Here is a 15,769-nt window from a genome sequence, read left to right on the forward strand (position 1 = left end):
TTTGCTGGAATCTCATGGGCCCCCGTTTACATATCAATTACGAACCTTGGACGCGGGCTGGAGAATATGAAGAACTGATTGTGTTGCAGACTCAGTAGGATGAGATAAAAACAGAATTACCTGGAAAAACTCAGCAAGTCTGGCAGCATCGGTGGAGAAGAAATCAGTCAACGTTTCGAGCCCTCATGGCCCTTCAGCAGAACTGAAGCATAGTTTCAACAAGGGAGAAATATAAATTGGTTTAAGGTGGGTGGGGGGGAAGAGAGGGTGTGGTGTGAGCAGATAATCAAAAGATGTCAGAGACAAAAGGGTCAAAGAGGTGTTGAAGGTGGTGGTCTTTGTCTGAGAAAAGTGCTAATTAAGAATGCAAGACAGGATATTCAAAGTACAGCTCTAGTGGGGGTGGGGTGGAAAGACTAAGCACTGCTGAGGGGACCTCGATGACAATGATGCTTCGATGGCAGAGCGCGACATCCGGGCCCAGATCCAGCACGCGCCCGGAGGGGGAGCCAATCAGCAGCCGCGGCTTTATGAATATTCATTTAGCCGAATATTAAGCCGGTAGCTGAATCAGTGGCAGAGCCGTGGAATGTTAATAAGTCAGGGGGTCTATCCAATCAACGAACGCGATCGGAATTACCCCTGCGGGGAAGGTCCAATCAATACGTTTTCATTGATGAATATTAAAAACCAAGAGCCAATCAACAGTTACGAAGAAACGTCGCAAACCAATCGTAGGGCCTCATTCCTTTCTGACGGTGCTGATTGGGTTACAGCCGATGGGCAGGGAGACCGGGTCCTGGTCTGTGATTGGGGGAGAGTGGCTTGGCTACCTCGTGGTGGGGCACGCGCCACAGCCGCGAGAGCGGCGGGTAACGGGCGGAGCGGATGGTGAGTGAGCGCAGGCGGCCGTTAGGTAAGGATGGCGGCTGGCGTGGGAAGGACAGACAGACAGACAGTCAGTCAGCTTTTGTAAGGGAGGGGTAGACTGACAGAGAGAGAGAGAGAGGTTGAGCGAGCGAGCGGGTGTGAAGTGTGAATCGAAAGCACCCGGTCTGTTGCGACTCTGAGTTTCAACTAGTTCCCGGACCTCTCACACCCCCGTACCTACCCCGAAGCAGCATCGCCGCTACTCCAAACCTCCTAACTTTAACCGAACACTTGGTTCCACCTGTCACTCCAACCCCAAAACACCTCCCTCAATCCAAACACTCCTAAAGCTTTCCCTGCCCTCCCCCGCCCCCGTCCGTTACGTTTTCTGACCAGTAGATTGCAGCCCCTCGATCAGAAGCTCCTCAGAAAAGCTTCCTCTGTGAATCCAGTCCTTAAGCCTCTATTTCTATTACGAAGCAAAAGCTCCCAAAAGCCATGACTGATTTCACAATTTTTATCTGAGAAAATTCCCGAAGAAAATTTCTAGCACTTCATCACTATTGTTTTAAATGTAAATGAACAGTGTCAGTGTTGAGGGAATGTATCCTTTTCTCATTTCAGGCTGTCGTCAAGGTCGGGTGTACAACAAACAGCCAAGCTCCATCCTGTCCAAAATGAAGATGGCTATCTATTGGCACAATGTGACCTTCCCATTTTGCATACTAGCCATTCACTTGGCCTGTCAGATTGAGGTTGATAATCTGGGGCTGTATTTGTCGGCTTGGTGGGTCCCAAACCAAATGAGAACTGGGTTTAAGGCTCTCCAAATATTGTTCCATGCAGTATCCTTCAAGCCAGCAGAGGGAAAGGAGCGTATCTTTCCCATAAACCTGGACTAATTGAAACCTAGGTCATGAGATGAAAGGACAAGTGGCATCACCCAAGTTCTTAACCACCCCCCCCCCCACCAAACTTTTCCCCCTTCCTCTCCTCACCATCTTACTTAGGGGAGCAACATCCTAAAACAATATTTAGTCATTATCAATTTTCTGTGTGTAAATTGGGTCTTTTTAAAAAAAAGAACAGTGACTACAATTCATGGGCACTGCATTGACTGTAAAGCACTTTGGGACTTCCTGAGGTTGTGACAGGCACTGTTTACATTCAAGTTTGTTCATAGCTCAGGATTTTCTTAATTTTGTGCTGAAAATGGCCATTTTGGGAAACGTTTACCTGATTACTTTATGTGCAGGGTCTATCTGTTTGGCATTTGTGCTACCTGAAGAAGGAAACCCTAAAAAAAAATCAACACTAATACAGAAGGTAGTGACACTATATGGCTGCACCACCTAATAAAGGAGTTAGGGCTCCTTTTTCATTTCCACTGAGAACCAAAAAGTAGTCCTTAAAAATATTAAGCTATGTAGCTTTTCCTCAAAAGGAGCCGGGTGGAGGGAGATCCCTGATGCAGAAGTTACAAGGTGGAGGTGGACGTTATAAGTTTGAAACTAAACAAAATTTTCCCAGCTACTGAAGAGTGAAAGTGAGGAGGAGATATCACTCAAGATAGAACTAGGAGGTGAAGTTTTCATTTGGAAGAGCGTGCCCTTCGCAGAAACACTATGAATTCTGCTTTCGGGGAGGTGTAGATGTCCGTTAAAAAGCTGTGTATTTTCCTTGTTTAAATTGGAATTGCATACAAAGTGCTATTAGTACATCATTAAGCCACGTGCAAGATTACCTGCTTATTGAAATCAGTTGCTGAACAGGAGTTGTCTCTTTCCTTCTGCTTTCCCAAAGAAGCAAAAATCAGTGGATTTCCTCTTCATTGCAAGCAATATGAGTGGAGTTTGGAAATAAGGAGGTTAGGAATTTTCCAAAAATCTCAGAATCTAGTTTCTTCGTATTCAGTTTGAATAATGTAACGTGGTAAATATATATGGTCAATTCCTGGTGTCTAATCATCTGACCAGGTCAGATGGAAAAATAAAAAGGTATAAGTTCACATTCTGCCTTTAGCACACTTGTCTGGCACTGTCACCGTATGGAAATTGAAACCAACCCATCCCTGACCTCCCTTGATACAAACTAATGTTCTGAACGAAATGATTTTGTATTGTAACAGTTAAACACCAATCTTAAGAATGGAAATAACACCAATGCAATATACTGCAATTGCTGGAAATCTGAAGTAAAACCACAAGATGCTGGAAACACACAGCAGACCAGGAAACGTGGAGAGAGAGAATTTAATATTTCAAGTTGATGAACCTTCATCAGAATTTTGTGGTCCCTTTAATTAGAAATCCTCCTTCTGACAAAATGACAACGTAATCTTGCCTGCCCTCCCTAATTGGTCAAGGAGCCTGAAGGCGGGCTCTTAGTTGCTTTACCCTGGGGAAGAGCAACTGGGAGGGTAGCTGCTCCGGGAAATGGTCCCAAGGATAGGGGAAAAAAAAACTTGTAAAATTCAGCCTATAATTTCTAAACTTTTCTTTCCCAAAGTTTGACTTGATTTTCCATTGGTTTCTCCAATTTTGGGTAATAATCTTTTATCCTCAGCTCATCTTTTATATTTTGGCTATTGAGTTTGTGTTTTTGAGATGTGCATAGTTTGGGAAGATCTGTTCTCAGGGCTGTTTAATCGCTGGTAAAGGCAAAGGTCTAGAACAGCAAACCTAACTTTTCAGACTGCCAGGCCCTCCAAATCTAGCAGGTAATCTGTGAAGTGATAGTTTTCTATTTGTACTATGAATTAGCAGGGTTTTGGGGCAGATAGGCATGGCTTCTCGGCTGCTTAGACCCTCTGGTAGTAATTTGGACTGTCCAGATTTAAATGGAAGCGGACTGAATATGAAGGACCTTAATATGTTGGAGGAAAGGTGTTAAAATTAGCAGGTGATATCAAAATTTTGGAGAGGAAAGTTTTGGAAATGGAATTGGTGGAGCTACAAATGTGGAAGTGTGTGCCAAAATACAGGAAGATATAAACAGGCTTGTCGATTGGGTGAATAAATGGAAAATTAAATTCAATATAGCAAAGTGTGAGGTAGTACATTTTGATAGGAAGAAAGATATCATTTATCTGAAGAGGGGTCACATCAGGCAGAGCTTGTGCTGAGTGAAGAGATGACTTCTTAACACCAGAGTCTCAAGAGTATGGGCTCAGGAAACCCAATTCAAACCAAACCAAACCCAACTCAAAGGAAGGAGCGAAGCTGCAGAATGAGGTAAATATCTAGATAGCTGAAATTTTAGTGGCCTTTGCTATGTTGACTTTGAGGAGTGAATAGAAAAATAATAATGCAACTTGATACATTAAATAGTTCAGAATGGTTAACAGCAATTCTATAAATAATCATCTTGTCTAAGAGTTTTTTCAAGTTTCCAAACTAGAATGGAGGGACAGCTGTGACCTGTAGTCTGCAAATCCTGTGGTATGTTGGAGCTTCAGGATGCTTCATCTGTCTGGGCATATGTATGCAAGCAGTGCCTCCAGCTGGTTGAACTCGAGCCAAGGATTTCTGAAGTGGTAGGGTAGCTGATTCACTGCCAGACAGATGAATATCCTGGATCCCACATTCCAGGAACTGGTCACACCATAGCCATGGAAAGGTCAGAACAACAAATGGGTGGCCACCTGGAAGGATAGGAAGATGTTAGCAGTGCAGGAAGTGTGGTGCTTGATTTATTCTTGAGATGTAGGTATCGCTATCCAGGCAAGCATTAATTTCCCTTGAAGGTAGGGAGTTCTAGAATTTTGACCCAGTGTCAATGAAGGAACGGTGATTATGTTTCCAAGTCAGGATGGTATATGATTTGGAGGGGAACTTGCAGGTGTTGGTGTTCCCATGCACCTGCGGCCCTTGCACTTCTAGGTGGCAGAGGCCACAAGTTTGGAAGATGCTGCTGAAGGAGCCTGGGTGAGTTGCTGCAGTAGTACATCTTGTAGATGGGGTACATTATAGCCACTGTGTCGGTGGTGGAAGAAGTGAATGTTCTTCCATATTAGCAGTGCTACCTGTCCCCCTCTAATTTGATGAATAAGGTGATGGCTGGGGTACCAATCAATGAGTTACTTTGCCCAGGATGGTGCTGAGCTTCTTGAGGGTTTTGGAACACACATCCAGGAGTATTCCATCACATAGCTGACCTCTACCTTGTAGATGGTGGAAAGGTTTTGGAGAGTCAGGAGATATATCACTTGCAGCAGAACACCCAATGGCTACCTGCTCATTTAGTCACAGTTTTTATTTAAGTTTCTGATCAGTGCTGACCCCCAGGATGATGAGGGTGGGGGATTCAGTGATGGTAATGCTGTTGAATATCAAGGGGAAGTGGTTAGGTTCTCTTTTTGGAGATAGGTGCCAGGCTATGCCTATGTGCCTCGAATGTTGCTTGTCACATAACCCAAATCTGAATGTTGTCCAGGTTTTGCTGCATGTAAGCATGGGCTGCTTCAGTATCTGAGAAATTGCAAATAGAGCTGAAAACTGTGCAAGCCTTAGTGCATAACTCCACTTAGAACCATATAACCATAGAAAAGTTATAGCACAGAAGAAGGCCATTCGGCCCATCTTGTCCATGCCAACCCAAGGACACCCAGGTGCCCTTTCTAATCCCACCTTCCTGCACCTGGCCCATAGCCCTGCAGCTTACGTCACTTAAGGTGCAGATCCAGGTACTTTTTAAAAGAGTTCAGAGTTTCTGCCTCTACCACCAACTTGGGCAGCGAATTCCAGACACCCACTTCCCTCTGCGTAAAAAAATTTTTCCTCATGTCCGCCCCTACACCTTCTGCCACTTATCTTGAATCTATGTCCTTCTGACCTTTTGGTGGATGGAAGGTAATTGATAAAGCAACTGAAGATGTTTGGGCTTGGGACACTGCCCTGAGGAATTTTAGTTCTGGAGTACAAGTCTTCAGCAGTATAGCCAGGATGTTGTCAGGGCCCTATAGCCTTCACTGTATCCAGTGCACTCAACTGTTTTTCTTAATGTCACATGGATTGAATCAAATTGACTAAAGGCTGGCTTTGTTGATGCTGGAGGCCGAGGCGGATCAACCACTCGGTACTTCTGGCTGAAGAATGTTGCAGACACTCCAGCTTTGTCTTTTGTATAGCTCTGCGCCATTTTGAATTAACCAAAAGTGTGGGGTACAATAGTGCATTCTCTAAGGCAACGCCTCAGCCAATCAGAGTTGATTTGCCAACCAATCACACCCTTTTCCAATGCAGTATAAATTTTCTTTGAAATTTGGCATTCTTGCGTCAAACCTGATGAGTGCAAAGCGAAAAGCTTCAATAGCATGTCTCTAATTTTCAGCAATACAAAACTATAATAGTCCTTAAAACTATAATGTAGAGTACACTAAAAGTACGGAAGTGACTAGGTTTAGTCATTTCAAAGTATATAATTAAGTGATTGACTCTTAACTGCCCACTGAAGAGGCTTAGCAAACCCTTACTTGTATCAAACTAGCAGTTGTTGAAGGTCCATCACCACCTCTAGTAATAAGGATGGGATGAATTCTGATGAAAGGTCATCGATCTGAAACATTAACTCTATTTCACTGTCACAGATGCTGGCAGACCTGCTGAGTATTTGCAGTGCTTTTGTTATTTCAGATATCCAACACCCACACATATTGTTCTTGTGTAGGGATATGAATACCCACAATCTATGAATTAACTAAAAGAATTATGTATTCTTGGTTTAATCCATTTACTCGCAGTCTGATTTCCAGTCATGAATTTAACTTTAGTGAGGTCTGAGCTCCTTAGAAAAGTGTTGGTCCTGGAAATTTTTTATTACTGTAATTTATGACTTGATTTTAGCTCATGGGTGGGGAAAGTGGCTGATTTTTAACATATTGGGAATTATGATCCTAGCTGAGGCTACTCCTGGACAAGCCTGATCCCAGAGTGGAACTCAGCTTGATAGATCCTAACTTTTATTTGTTTGTTTAGATATGTTGAGAGTAGTTAATGAACAGAGTCATCAGGATAACTTTTACTAAAAGAATAAAACATTTATTCAACAAGAAAAGATGAACTGTATTACAATATTCCTTGACCCACAACTATACCTTTACAAATATATACAGATTTGTAAGGATAACACCAGTTACAAAAGCTATCTTATACTTTAATGTCCACAGGGAGTACACTAATAGGCACCCTGTGGTTAGACACATCACACTCTGAAACCAAGTGACAGATGCCACCTCAGCCAGATGCTATGGATCTCTTCTCAACTCCCCCCAGATGCTTGTCACATCGTGAACCAACCAGTCTCACTGAACTCTGCCTTTCACATAAGGGTTTCCAATCTCCACTCTTCACCTCGGACTCTTCTCCCGACCAGATGCTTTCTTGTAAGACGTCTTCCACAAGGGTTCACCTCCAGGGTTTTGAACTCTCCTTCTGATATTCCTCTTCCATGGGTCACTACATGCATTCGAGCTGTCTTCCAGCACTCTTTCTCTCCGACTCAGCATTACCAGTACACCACTGCATCACATGTCCATAGTAAAGAGCTACAGATCTTCAGTTGTCTCTTTAGACCTTCTTGCCTCTTGCAAGCTGTTCTTGCTTTAAATCTGCTTTCTGCAGCTTTTGTATCTTTAAATCTGAAGCTTGGAGCCCTTCTCTCTGCCCCTCTTTTATCTTCACTTAACAGGACCTTTTCCAGGTTCCTGTCCCTCCTTTGACTAGAAGGTCGTCTTTGAGCTTTTCCCTCTTCCACTACCCTGGAGTTTTGGGGTCATTACTTTAGCTTAGGACTGGCTATCTGTCCCCTTTTGCTCCAGTCTCTCCTGGCAGCTACTTTTAACCAGCTGAACTCCACAGCTTCCAAATCAAAACTGCTGTTTCTCTTCGCATACGTGTGTGTGTCTGTGGGAGGGACCTGGCCCACTGTTGCTAGGTAACAGCCCAATTCTTTCTTCCTTGTTTGTTTACCTTTAGTCAAACTTATTAGAAATGCAAGCACCTTTTTAAAGTGAAACTAAAACTCCATTTGACCTTTCTTAACACACAGATACAGAAATATAAATCAAACTTAAAGTTTAAAGCTAAAACTCATTCCTAACACCCACAAATACCAATATAACTTACTTAAACCATCTCTATTTCCTAACAGAATCCTCATTGAGGGATGGGAAGCCTGTGTCAGGGATGGGGGCCAAGGTACTTCAGGGCCTCTTGACCTAAAAGGAAAAAATTAAAATACTTGCTTTGTTGGGTCTTTTATACATAGGTTATTTATACAGAGAAAGACAGCTTCAGCTTATTCCCTCTTGCCATAGAGAAGCAGACAAATGAAGACGAGGAATTTCGGGTTTCCCCATAGTGCAGGGTGCCGTTGACTGCTCAAGCATTGCCTTGCGTGTGCTTCATGTGAAAACTGCCATTTTCATGAACCAAAAGGGATTTCATTCAATCAATGTGCAGCTGGTGTGTGACTGCAAGCAGCTGTTATCCTGGCAGTGGCCATGACTCCTTCATTCTACTGCAGTTCTGTTTCACCTGTATTTGCACTACATAGCAAGTCAAAGGCTGACTACTGAGCATCAAGGGTTATCTGCTTTAGACCAGTCCACAACCTATGCACACATGCTCAGCAGACCTACAATTAAAGCCATGCTACCACAAGGAATATTACAGTGCGTACCACCAACATCCTTAAACAATTCTTTTACTGCTTGAACCTTTGGAGGAGCCCTGTTCAGCTGAGCGGTTATCAAAGTTTGCGATTGTATGCGGCTGCACAACCTGAGAACAGCCCTTTCCACCACCCATCAGTGGAGAAGGGAGCAGCAGGAAGGGAAGGAGAAAGTGGAGCAGGAATCATTATCCGCAAACAAGAATAAACTAATCTTGTGCATTCCTTTTAGTGCGTGTCTTCCATGTGTTGTTACCTGTCTTACATGTGCTGTTGCCTATCATAACATAAAAAATATGTGCAAAATTAGACAATACATCCCCTTGAGCCTGCTCCACTGTCCTGAACTCCACTTTCCCACCTGCTCCCCATATCTCTTGATTTCCCTGAGAGGCCAAAGATTTACCTATCGGGCTCGAATGTATTCAACATGGATCATCCATAACCCTTTGGGGTAAATGATTCCAAACGTTCACAACCCCCTGAGTGAAGAAATTTCTCCTCATCTCAGTTCTAAATGATTGACCCTTTTATCCTGTTTCATTGAAATCATCTCTCATTCTTCTAAAGTCCAGACTATAGTCCCATTTTACTCAGCATCTTATCATAGGACAGCTCTCATCTCAGGGACCAATCTAGTGAACCTTTGCTGTACTGCCTCCAATCCACGCATATCCTTCCTTAAATATGGAGACCAAAACTGTGCACAGTGCTCCGCTGCGGTCTCACCAAAGCCCTATACAATTGTATCGAGACTTATTTGTTCCTGCACTTCAACCCCCTTGCAATAAAGGCTAACATGTCATTTACCTTAAATCAACCAGAAAATACTGGTACAACTCAGCAGGTCTGACAGCATCTGGAGAGAGAAACAGTTAATGTTTAGAGTCTGTATGACCCTTCTTCAGAACTAGAGAGGTAGAAATGTGATGAAAATTATACTGTTTTGAGGGGGTGGAGCAGGTGAAGCTGGATAGAAGGTGAGCGATAGGTGGGGGCTGAGGAGAGACTGACAAATATGTCATGGACAAAAAGACAAAGGGAGTGTTAATGGGTAGTGGTAACGGCTAAAGAAGGTGCTGATAGTGGCTTAAAGGTAAGGAAGCAGAATGTGTTTAATAGCAGAACAAGGGTTAGCACCCCGTGAAAGAGCAACATGGAACAAGTAACATATGGCCCTTTTGGGGTGGGGGCAGGGGGTGGTGATTGGGGGAAAATAGTATAGAAAACGATAAATAAAAATATATATGAAAATAAAAATTAGATAAAAAATAAACAAAAACAAAAATAGCTGGAAAAACTCAGCAGGTCTCACAGCATCTGTGGAGAGGAATACAGTTAACGTTTCCAGTCCGTTTGACTCTTCATCAGACTGGGTGACCGCATCCACTCTTATCATAGGACAGCTCTCATCTCTCTATCAGAGGATATCCAGAGGAGATGATTCTGATGAAGAGTCAAACGGACTTGAAACGTTAACTGTATTCGTCTCCGCAGATGCTGTCAGACCTGCTGAGTTTTTCCAGCTATTTTTGTTTCTGTTTTTGTTTCAGATTTCCAGCATTTGCAGTATTTTGCTTTTATTTTTGCTTTTATCTTAGATAAAAAATAGAAATGGATTTAAAATAGGGTTTTAAAAAAGGGGTGAAGATAAAGGAGGGAGTTATGGTCTGAAGTTGTTGAACTCAGTGTTAAGTCCAGAGGCTATAAAGTGCCTAATTGGAAGATGAGGTGCTGCTCCTTCAGTTTACATTGGGCGTCACAGGAACATTCCAACAGGCCAAGGATGGACATGTGGGCATGAGAGCAGGATGGTGTGTTGAAATGGCAAGCAACAGGAAGGCTTGGGCCATGCTTGCATATAGACTGAAGGTGTTCCGCAAAGCGGTCACCCAGCCTGCATTTGGTCTCTCCAATGTAGGGGAGACTGTATTGGGAATCGTGGATGTAGGTGGGAAGAGACTGCACAAGGGGAGAGAGAATGGAGTCAAGCTAGGAAGAAATGAATTCTGTGGGGGCAGTAACAGGTTGACACGATCGGTCTACCGGTACAGTCCTGTTTGTTGATTTTGGGAAGGAGGTAGAAGTGGGCTGTTGGAGTTGGGATCCTGAGGTTGGAAGCTGAGGAGGGAAGATCTCCAGAGGAGATGAGATCAATGACCGTCCTGGAAACAATGGCTTGATGTTTGGTGGTGGGGTCACGGTCCGGGGGAGGTAGGAAGAAGTGCCTGAGAGTTGGCGCTCAGCCTTTTCTACTCAACCTTTATCTCTTTGCAGCCCCTCTGTGTCTTCCTCACTGCTTACCTACTTATCATCTGCAAACTTAGGTACAATACTCTTGGCTCTTCATCTGAGTCATTCATATAGCTTGTAAATAGCTAAGGCCGCAGCACTGATCCCAATGGCGCTCCACAAGTTACAGCCTGTCAACTTGAAAATGCCCTGTTTATTTCTACTCTGATTCCTGTCTGTTAACCAATCCCCCATCCATGTTATCCCCAGCTCTATGAGGCCTTATCTTGTGTATTCAACTTCTGTGTGGCGCCTTATTGGATGCCGTTTGGCAATGTAGGCATATTATATACACTGGCTCCCCTATATCTATCCTACTAGTTACATCCTCAAAAAAAAACCTAATAAATGTGATGATCTTTTTTATATAATATCCTTGTGCTCCTATGAAGTGCTTTCCCAATGGCTGTAGCATGGCTGATGGAAGGCCACTAATCTTCGGTTGCGACTGCAGATGGCCTTGGAGGTTGACCTTGAGCAGCACTGGTCCTAAAAAGTCTTGGCCTGGACAATGGCAGTTTGGGCTGATTGGCTGATAGGTAACAGCAAGGGCAGGGGTGGGAGCAGGAATACTATAATCCTGAGCAAGGACAGCAGGATTATGCTCTGTGGAGCCACCACCACATTTTCAGTGTGGCGCCTCAGCAATCCTATTGATCAGCTGAAGAACAGATTGATGGACTACTGTGGTGCATGGGAAGCCCCTTTTGAACAGTGGTGTTCAGAACCAGGAGGGCACAAGCTTCCACTGCAGCACAGACCTTTGGAAACTGTTGGTACTGCAATCCAAGCTGTGACACTGGATGCACTGCATCAGAGTGAGTTCCACAGGCCTGGTGATGAAGGTGACCAGGTTTGAAAGGATGATCTCCAAGCTCTTTGCCAAGTTGGTCTTGGACTCCTCCATGCTCCTTGACTTTGTGTGCAGGCTTTCTATTGCACCAAATATTTGGTTATGAACATCCAAAAGCTACCTTCTGTAGCCTGGCACAAGTCCTTACCTGAGTCCTCTGCAGCAGAACTTGAGAGTTTGCCCTTTGATGATGTGGCATCCCCTTCCCTGGTTTCTGTGTATTTGTGCCCCTGCTGAGTTGTTCCAGTATTTTCTGGTAGTTTTAAGATAAATGACATGTTAACCTTTACTGCAAGGGGATTGAAGTGCAGGAATAAATAAGTCTTGATACAATTGTATTTGGCTTTGGTGAGACTGCAGCAGAGCACTGTACACAGTTTTGGTCTCCATTTTTAAGGAAGGATATGCTTTCTCCATCCCTGGTTCCTGTGTATTTGTGCCCCTGATTTTGAATTGCAAAAGGTTAGTATGCAGGTACAGCAAGTAATTAGGAAAGCTAATAGAATGTTATTGTTAATTGCAAGGGGAATTGAATACAAAAGTAGGGAGGCTATGCTTCAGTTAGAGGGTATTGGTGAGACCACATTTGGAGTACTGTGTACAGTATTGGTCTCCTTATTTAAAGAAGGATGTAAATGCATTGGAAGCAGTTCAGAAAAGGTTTATTAGATTAATACCTGGAATGGGAGGGTTGTCTTATGAAGAAAGGTTGGACAGGCTAGACTTGTATCCACTGGAGTTTAGAAGAGTAAGAGGCGATTTGATTGAAACCTATAAGATGCTGAGGGGTCTTGACAGGACATGGAAAGGATATTTCCTGTTGTGGGAGAATCTAGAACCCATTTAAGACCGTGATGAGAAATTATTTGAGTGTAGTGAGTCTTTGGAACGCTCTCCTTCAAATGGTGGTGAAAGCACAGTCTTTAAGCCAGAGCTAGATAGATTCTTGATAAGGGGTTGAAAGCTTATTGTGGGTAGGTGGGAATGTGGAGTCAGATCAGCCATGATCAATCTGTCCTTTGCCCTCACCTATCACTGGCCTTCTATCCTGCTTCACCTCCACCCACCTTAAGCAGTATTAATTTCATCACATTTCTACTTCTCTGTGGCTCTGAAGAAGGGCCATACAGACTTGAAATGTTAACTCTGTTTTTCTCTCCACAGATGCTGTCAGACCTGCTGAGTTTTTTCCAGCATTTTCTGTTTTTCTTTCAGATTTCCAGCACCTGCAGTGTTTTGCTTTTATCTTAGTGTTTAATTCACTGCCACTTCTCCCAGTAATGCCTACCTTGAAATACTGCTCTTCTCTCCGACAGGATTTCTGTTTGTCTCTTTTGCCCTGTTCACCTTCATTGCTTTCCATTTCCCTCCTGGTGTTTGGCAAGGTGTTTACCAAAACTCACTTTCACAGCCATGTTTGCTACCTCAGCAGTTGCGTCTCTGACTTACCCCACATGGATTCCAGCTGAAGTTCATGTTTTGAATCCACCCAGGATTACAGGTATCTCCGGGACATACAGCATTCCTCGGACTGCTGCTTTTGCCGCATCTTGAGATCCACACTCCGTGCCATGCGCTGCCATATGAACACACTCGACCTCTCTCTCCAGCAGCACTGACTCATCCTATCTCAAAGCTGTCCTAGTCCCCAGTTTCATTTTATTCTTCGTCTCATCCGATGCCTTAACAAGAAACTTTTTTCTCTTCCTTTCAGGTGCTAAGGAACGCAAGCTCCAACAACTCATTGATATCAATGCGCATCCAGGACCCTCCACCCCTTCTCATCCCTCTGACCCCATCCCTTCTTCTAATCCCAGCCCTTGCCATGTATTCACCATATCCTCTGACCTTCCCCTCTCTGATGTTGAACGTTCTGTACTCAGCAAAGGAGTCAGTTTCATACCCTTACACCCTCACCTCAATGAATTTCAGGCTCGGCCCGATGCTGAACTCTTCTTCTGCTGTCTTTTTTCTCTGTTCTCACTTCTTTGGGCAGGAGTCCCCCCCACCCCACAATGTTCCATGGACCCTTTCACCCACCTCCAGTATTCTCTCTCCACCTGGACCCCTCCCTCTGGTGTCTTACATGCTCTTGATCTTTTCATTGAGAACTGTCAGCGTGACATTGGCCGTCTCAATTTCTCTGTTCCTCTCACCCACTCTAACCTGTCTCCTTCTGAACTTGCTGCACTGCGCTCCCTCAAGTCAAGCCTTGACTTTGTTATCAAACTTGCTGTCAAGGATGGTGCTGTTGTTGTCTGGCGTACTGACCTCTACCTCGCAGAGGCTGAGCGCCAACTCTCAGATACTTCTTCCTACCTCCCTCTGGACCATGACCCCACCACTGAACATCAAGCCATTGTTTCCAGGACTGTCAATGACCTCATCCCCTTTGGAGATCTTCCCTCCGCAGCTTCCAACCCCAGACAGCCCACTTCTACCTCCATCCCAAATCCACGAACAAGACTGTCCTGGTAGACTGATCGTGGCAGCCTGTTCCTGCCCCACGAAACTCATTTCTTTCTATCTCGACTCAGTTCTCTCTCCCCTTGTCCAGTCTCTTCCCACCTGCATCTGCAATTCCTCTGATGCCCTACATCATATCAACAATTTCCAGTTCCCTGGCCCTAACTGCGGCCTCTTCACCATGGATGTCCAATCCCTCTACACCTCCATCCCCCACCAGAATGGTCAGAGGGCTCCCCGCTTCTTCCTTGATCAGAAGCCAGAACAAACCCCATCCTCCACCACTCCTCCATCTGACTGAACTAGTTCTCTCACTGAACAATTTCTCCTTCAACTTGTCTCACTTCCTCCAAATAAAAGGTGTGGCTATGGGTACCCGCATGGGCCCCAGTTATGCCTGTCTCTTTATGGGGTGTGTGGAGCATTGTTTGTTCCAGTCCTACTTGGGGTGGGGGGGCAACTCTTTATTCGGTACATCGATGACTGTTTCGGTGCCGCTTCATGCTCTCATCTGGACCTGGAAAAATTGATCAGCTTTGCTTCCAATTTCCACCCCTCTATCACCTTCACATGGTCCATCACTGACACTTCCCTTCCCTTCCTTGACCTCTCTGCCTAAATTTCTGGTGATAGACTGTCCACCAATATTCATTACAAACCCACCGACTCCCACAGCTACCTCGACTACAGCTCCTCACACCCCGCTTCCTGTAAGGACTCCATCCCATTCTCTCAGTTCCTTCGCCTCAGTTGCATCTGTTCCGATGATGCCAATTTACAAAACCACTTTTGACAAGTCTTCTTTCCTCCTTAACCAAGGTTTTCTCACCCACTGTGGTTGACAGGGCCCTCACTGTGTCTGACCCATCTCCTGTGCCTCTGCCCTCACACCTTCCTCTCCCTCCCAGAACCATGATAGGGTCCCCCTTGTCCTCACTTTTCACCCCACCAGCCTCCGCATTCAAAGGATCATCCTCTGCCATTTCTACCAACTCCAGCATGATGCCACCACCAAATACATCTTCCCCTCACATCTCCCCCCCCCACCACCAAATCAGCACTCCGTAGGGACTGTTCCCTCCAGGACACCCTGGTCCACTCCTCCATCACCCCCGGCACCTCATCCTCTTCCCATGGCACCTTTCCATGCAACCACAGAAGGTGCAATACCTTCCCCTTTACCCCCTCATCGTCCAAGGGCCCAAACACTCCTTTCAGGTGAAGCAGCGCTTCACTTACACCTCCTTCAATTTGGTCCACTGCATTTGCTGCTCCCAATGCGGTCTCCTCTACATTGGAGAGACCAAACGCAGACTGGGTGACTGCTTTGTGGAACACCTTTGGTCTGTCCACAAGCATGACCCAGACCTTCCTGTTGCCTGCCATTTCAACACACCACCCTGCCCATATGTCCATCCTTGGCCTGCTGCAATATTCCAGTGAAGCCCAACGCAAACTGGAGGAACAACGCCTCATCTCCTGATTAGGCACTTTACAGCCTTCTGGACTATACGTTGAGTTCAACAACTTCAAACCATGAACTCTCTCCTCCATCTTCACCTCTTTTTTAATCCCTTTTTTAATTCATTTCTTTTAACCACTTATTTTTATTTTTGT

At 44.7% G+C, this 15,769-nt stretch overlaps 1 protein-coding gene across 21 annotated transcripts in view; it reads left to right on the plus strand.

Moving 5' to 3' along the window:
* The first annotated feature begins 593 nt into the window (after positions 1–593).
* LOC144693263 (coiled-coil domain-containing protein 9-like) overlaps positions 594–15,769 on the plus strand; it is a 273,976-nt gene continuing 258,800 nt past the window's right edge. For 14 of the 21 annotated variants that reach the window (XM_078562955.1, XM_078562963.1, XM_078562980.1 and 11 more), the window contains exons 1-2: positions 594–891; positions 1,495–1,574. In XM_078562955.1, the coding sequence (XP_078419081.1) occupies positions 780–891; positions 1,495–1,574 (192 nt within the window). In that variant the 5' untranslated portion in view covers positions 594–779. Of the gene's footprint in view, positions 917–1,492; positions 1,575–2,673; positions 2,738–15,769 lie in introns of those variants that run through there. The other 7 variants (XM_078562960.1, XM_078562971.1, XM_078562972.1 and 4 more) reach the window with 7 other exon arrangements.

This window comes from Cetorhinus maximus, chromosome 18 (genome assembly GCF_964194155.1).
Source record: "Cetorhinus maximus chromosome 18, sCetMax3.hap1.1, whole genome shotgun sequence".
Classification (NCBI taxonomy): Eukaryota; Metazoa; Chordata; class Chondrichthyes; order Lamniformes; family Cetorhinidae; genus Cetorhinus; species Cetorhinus maximus.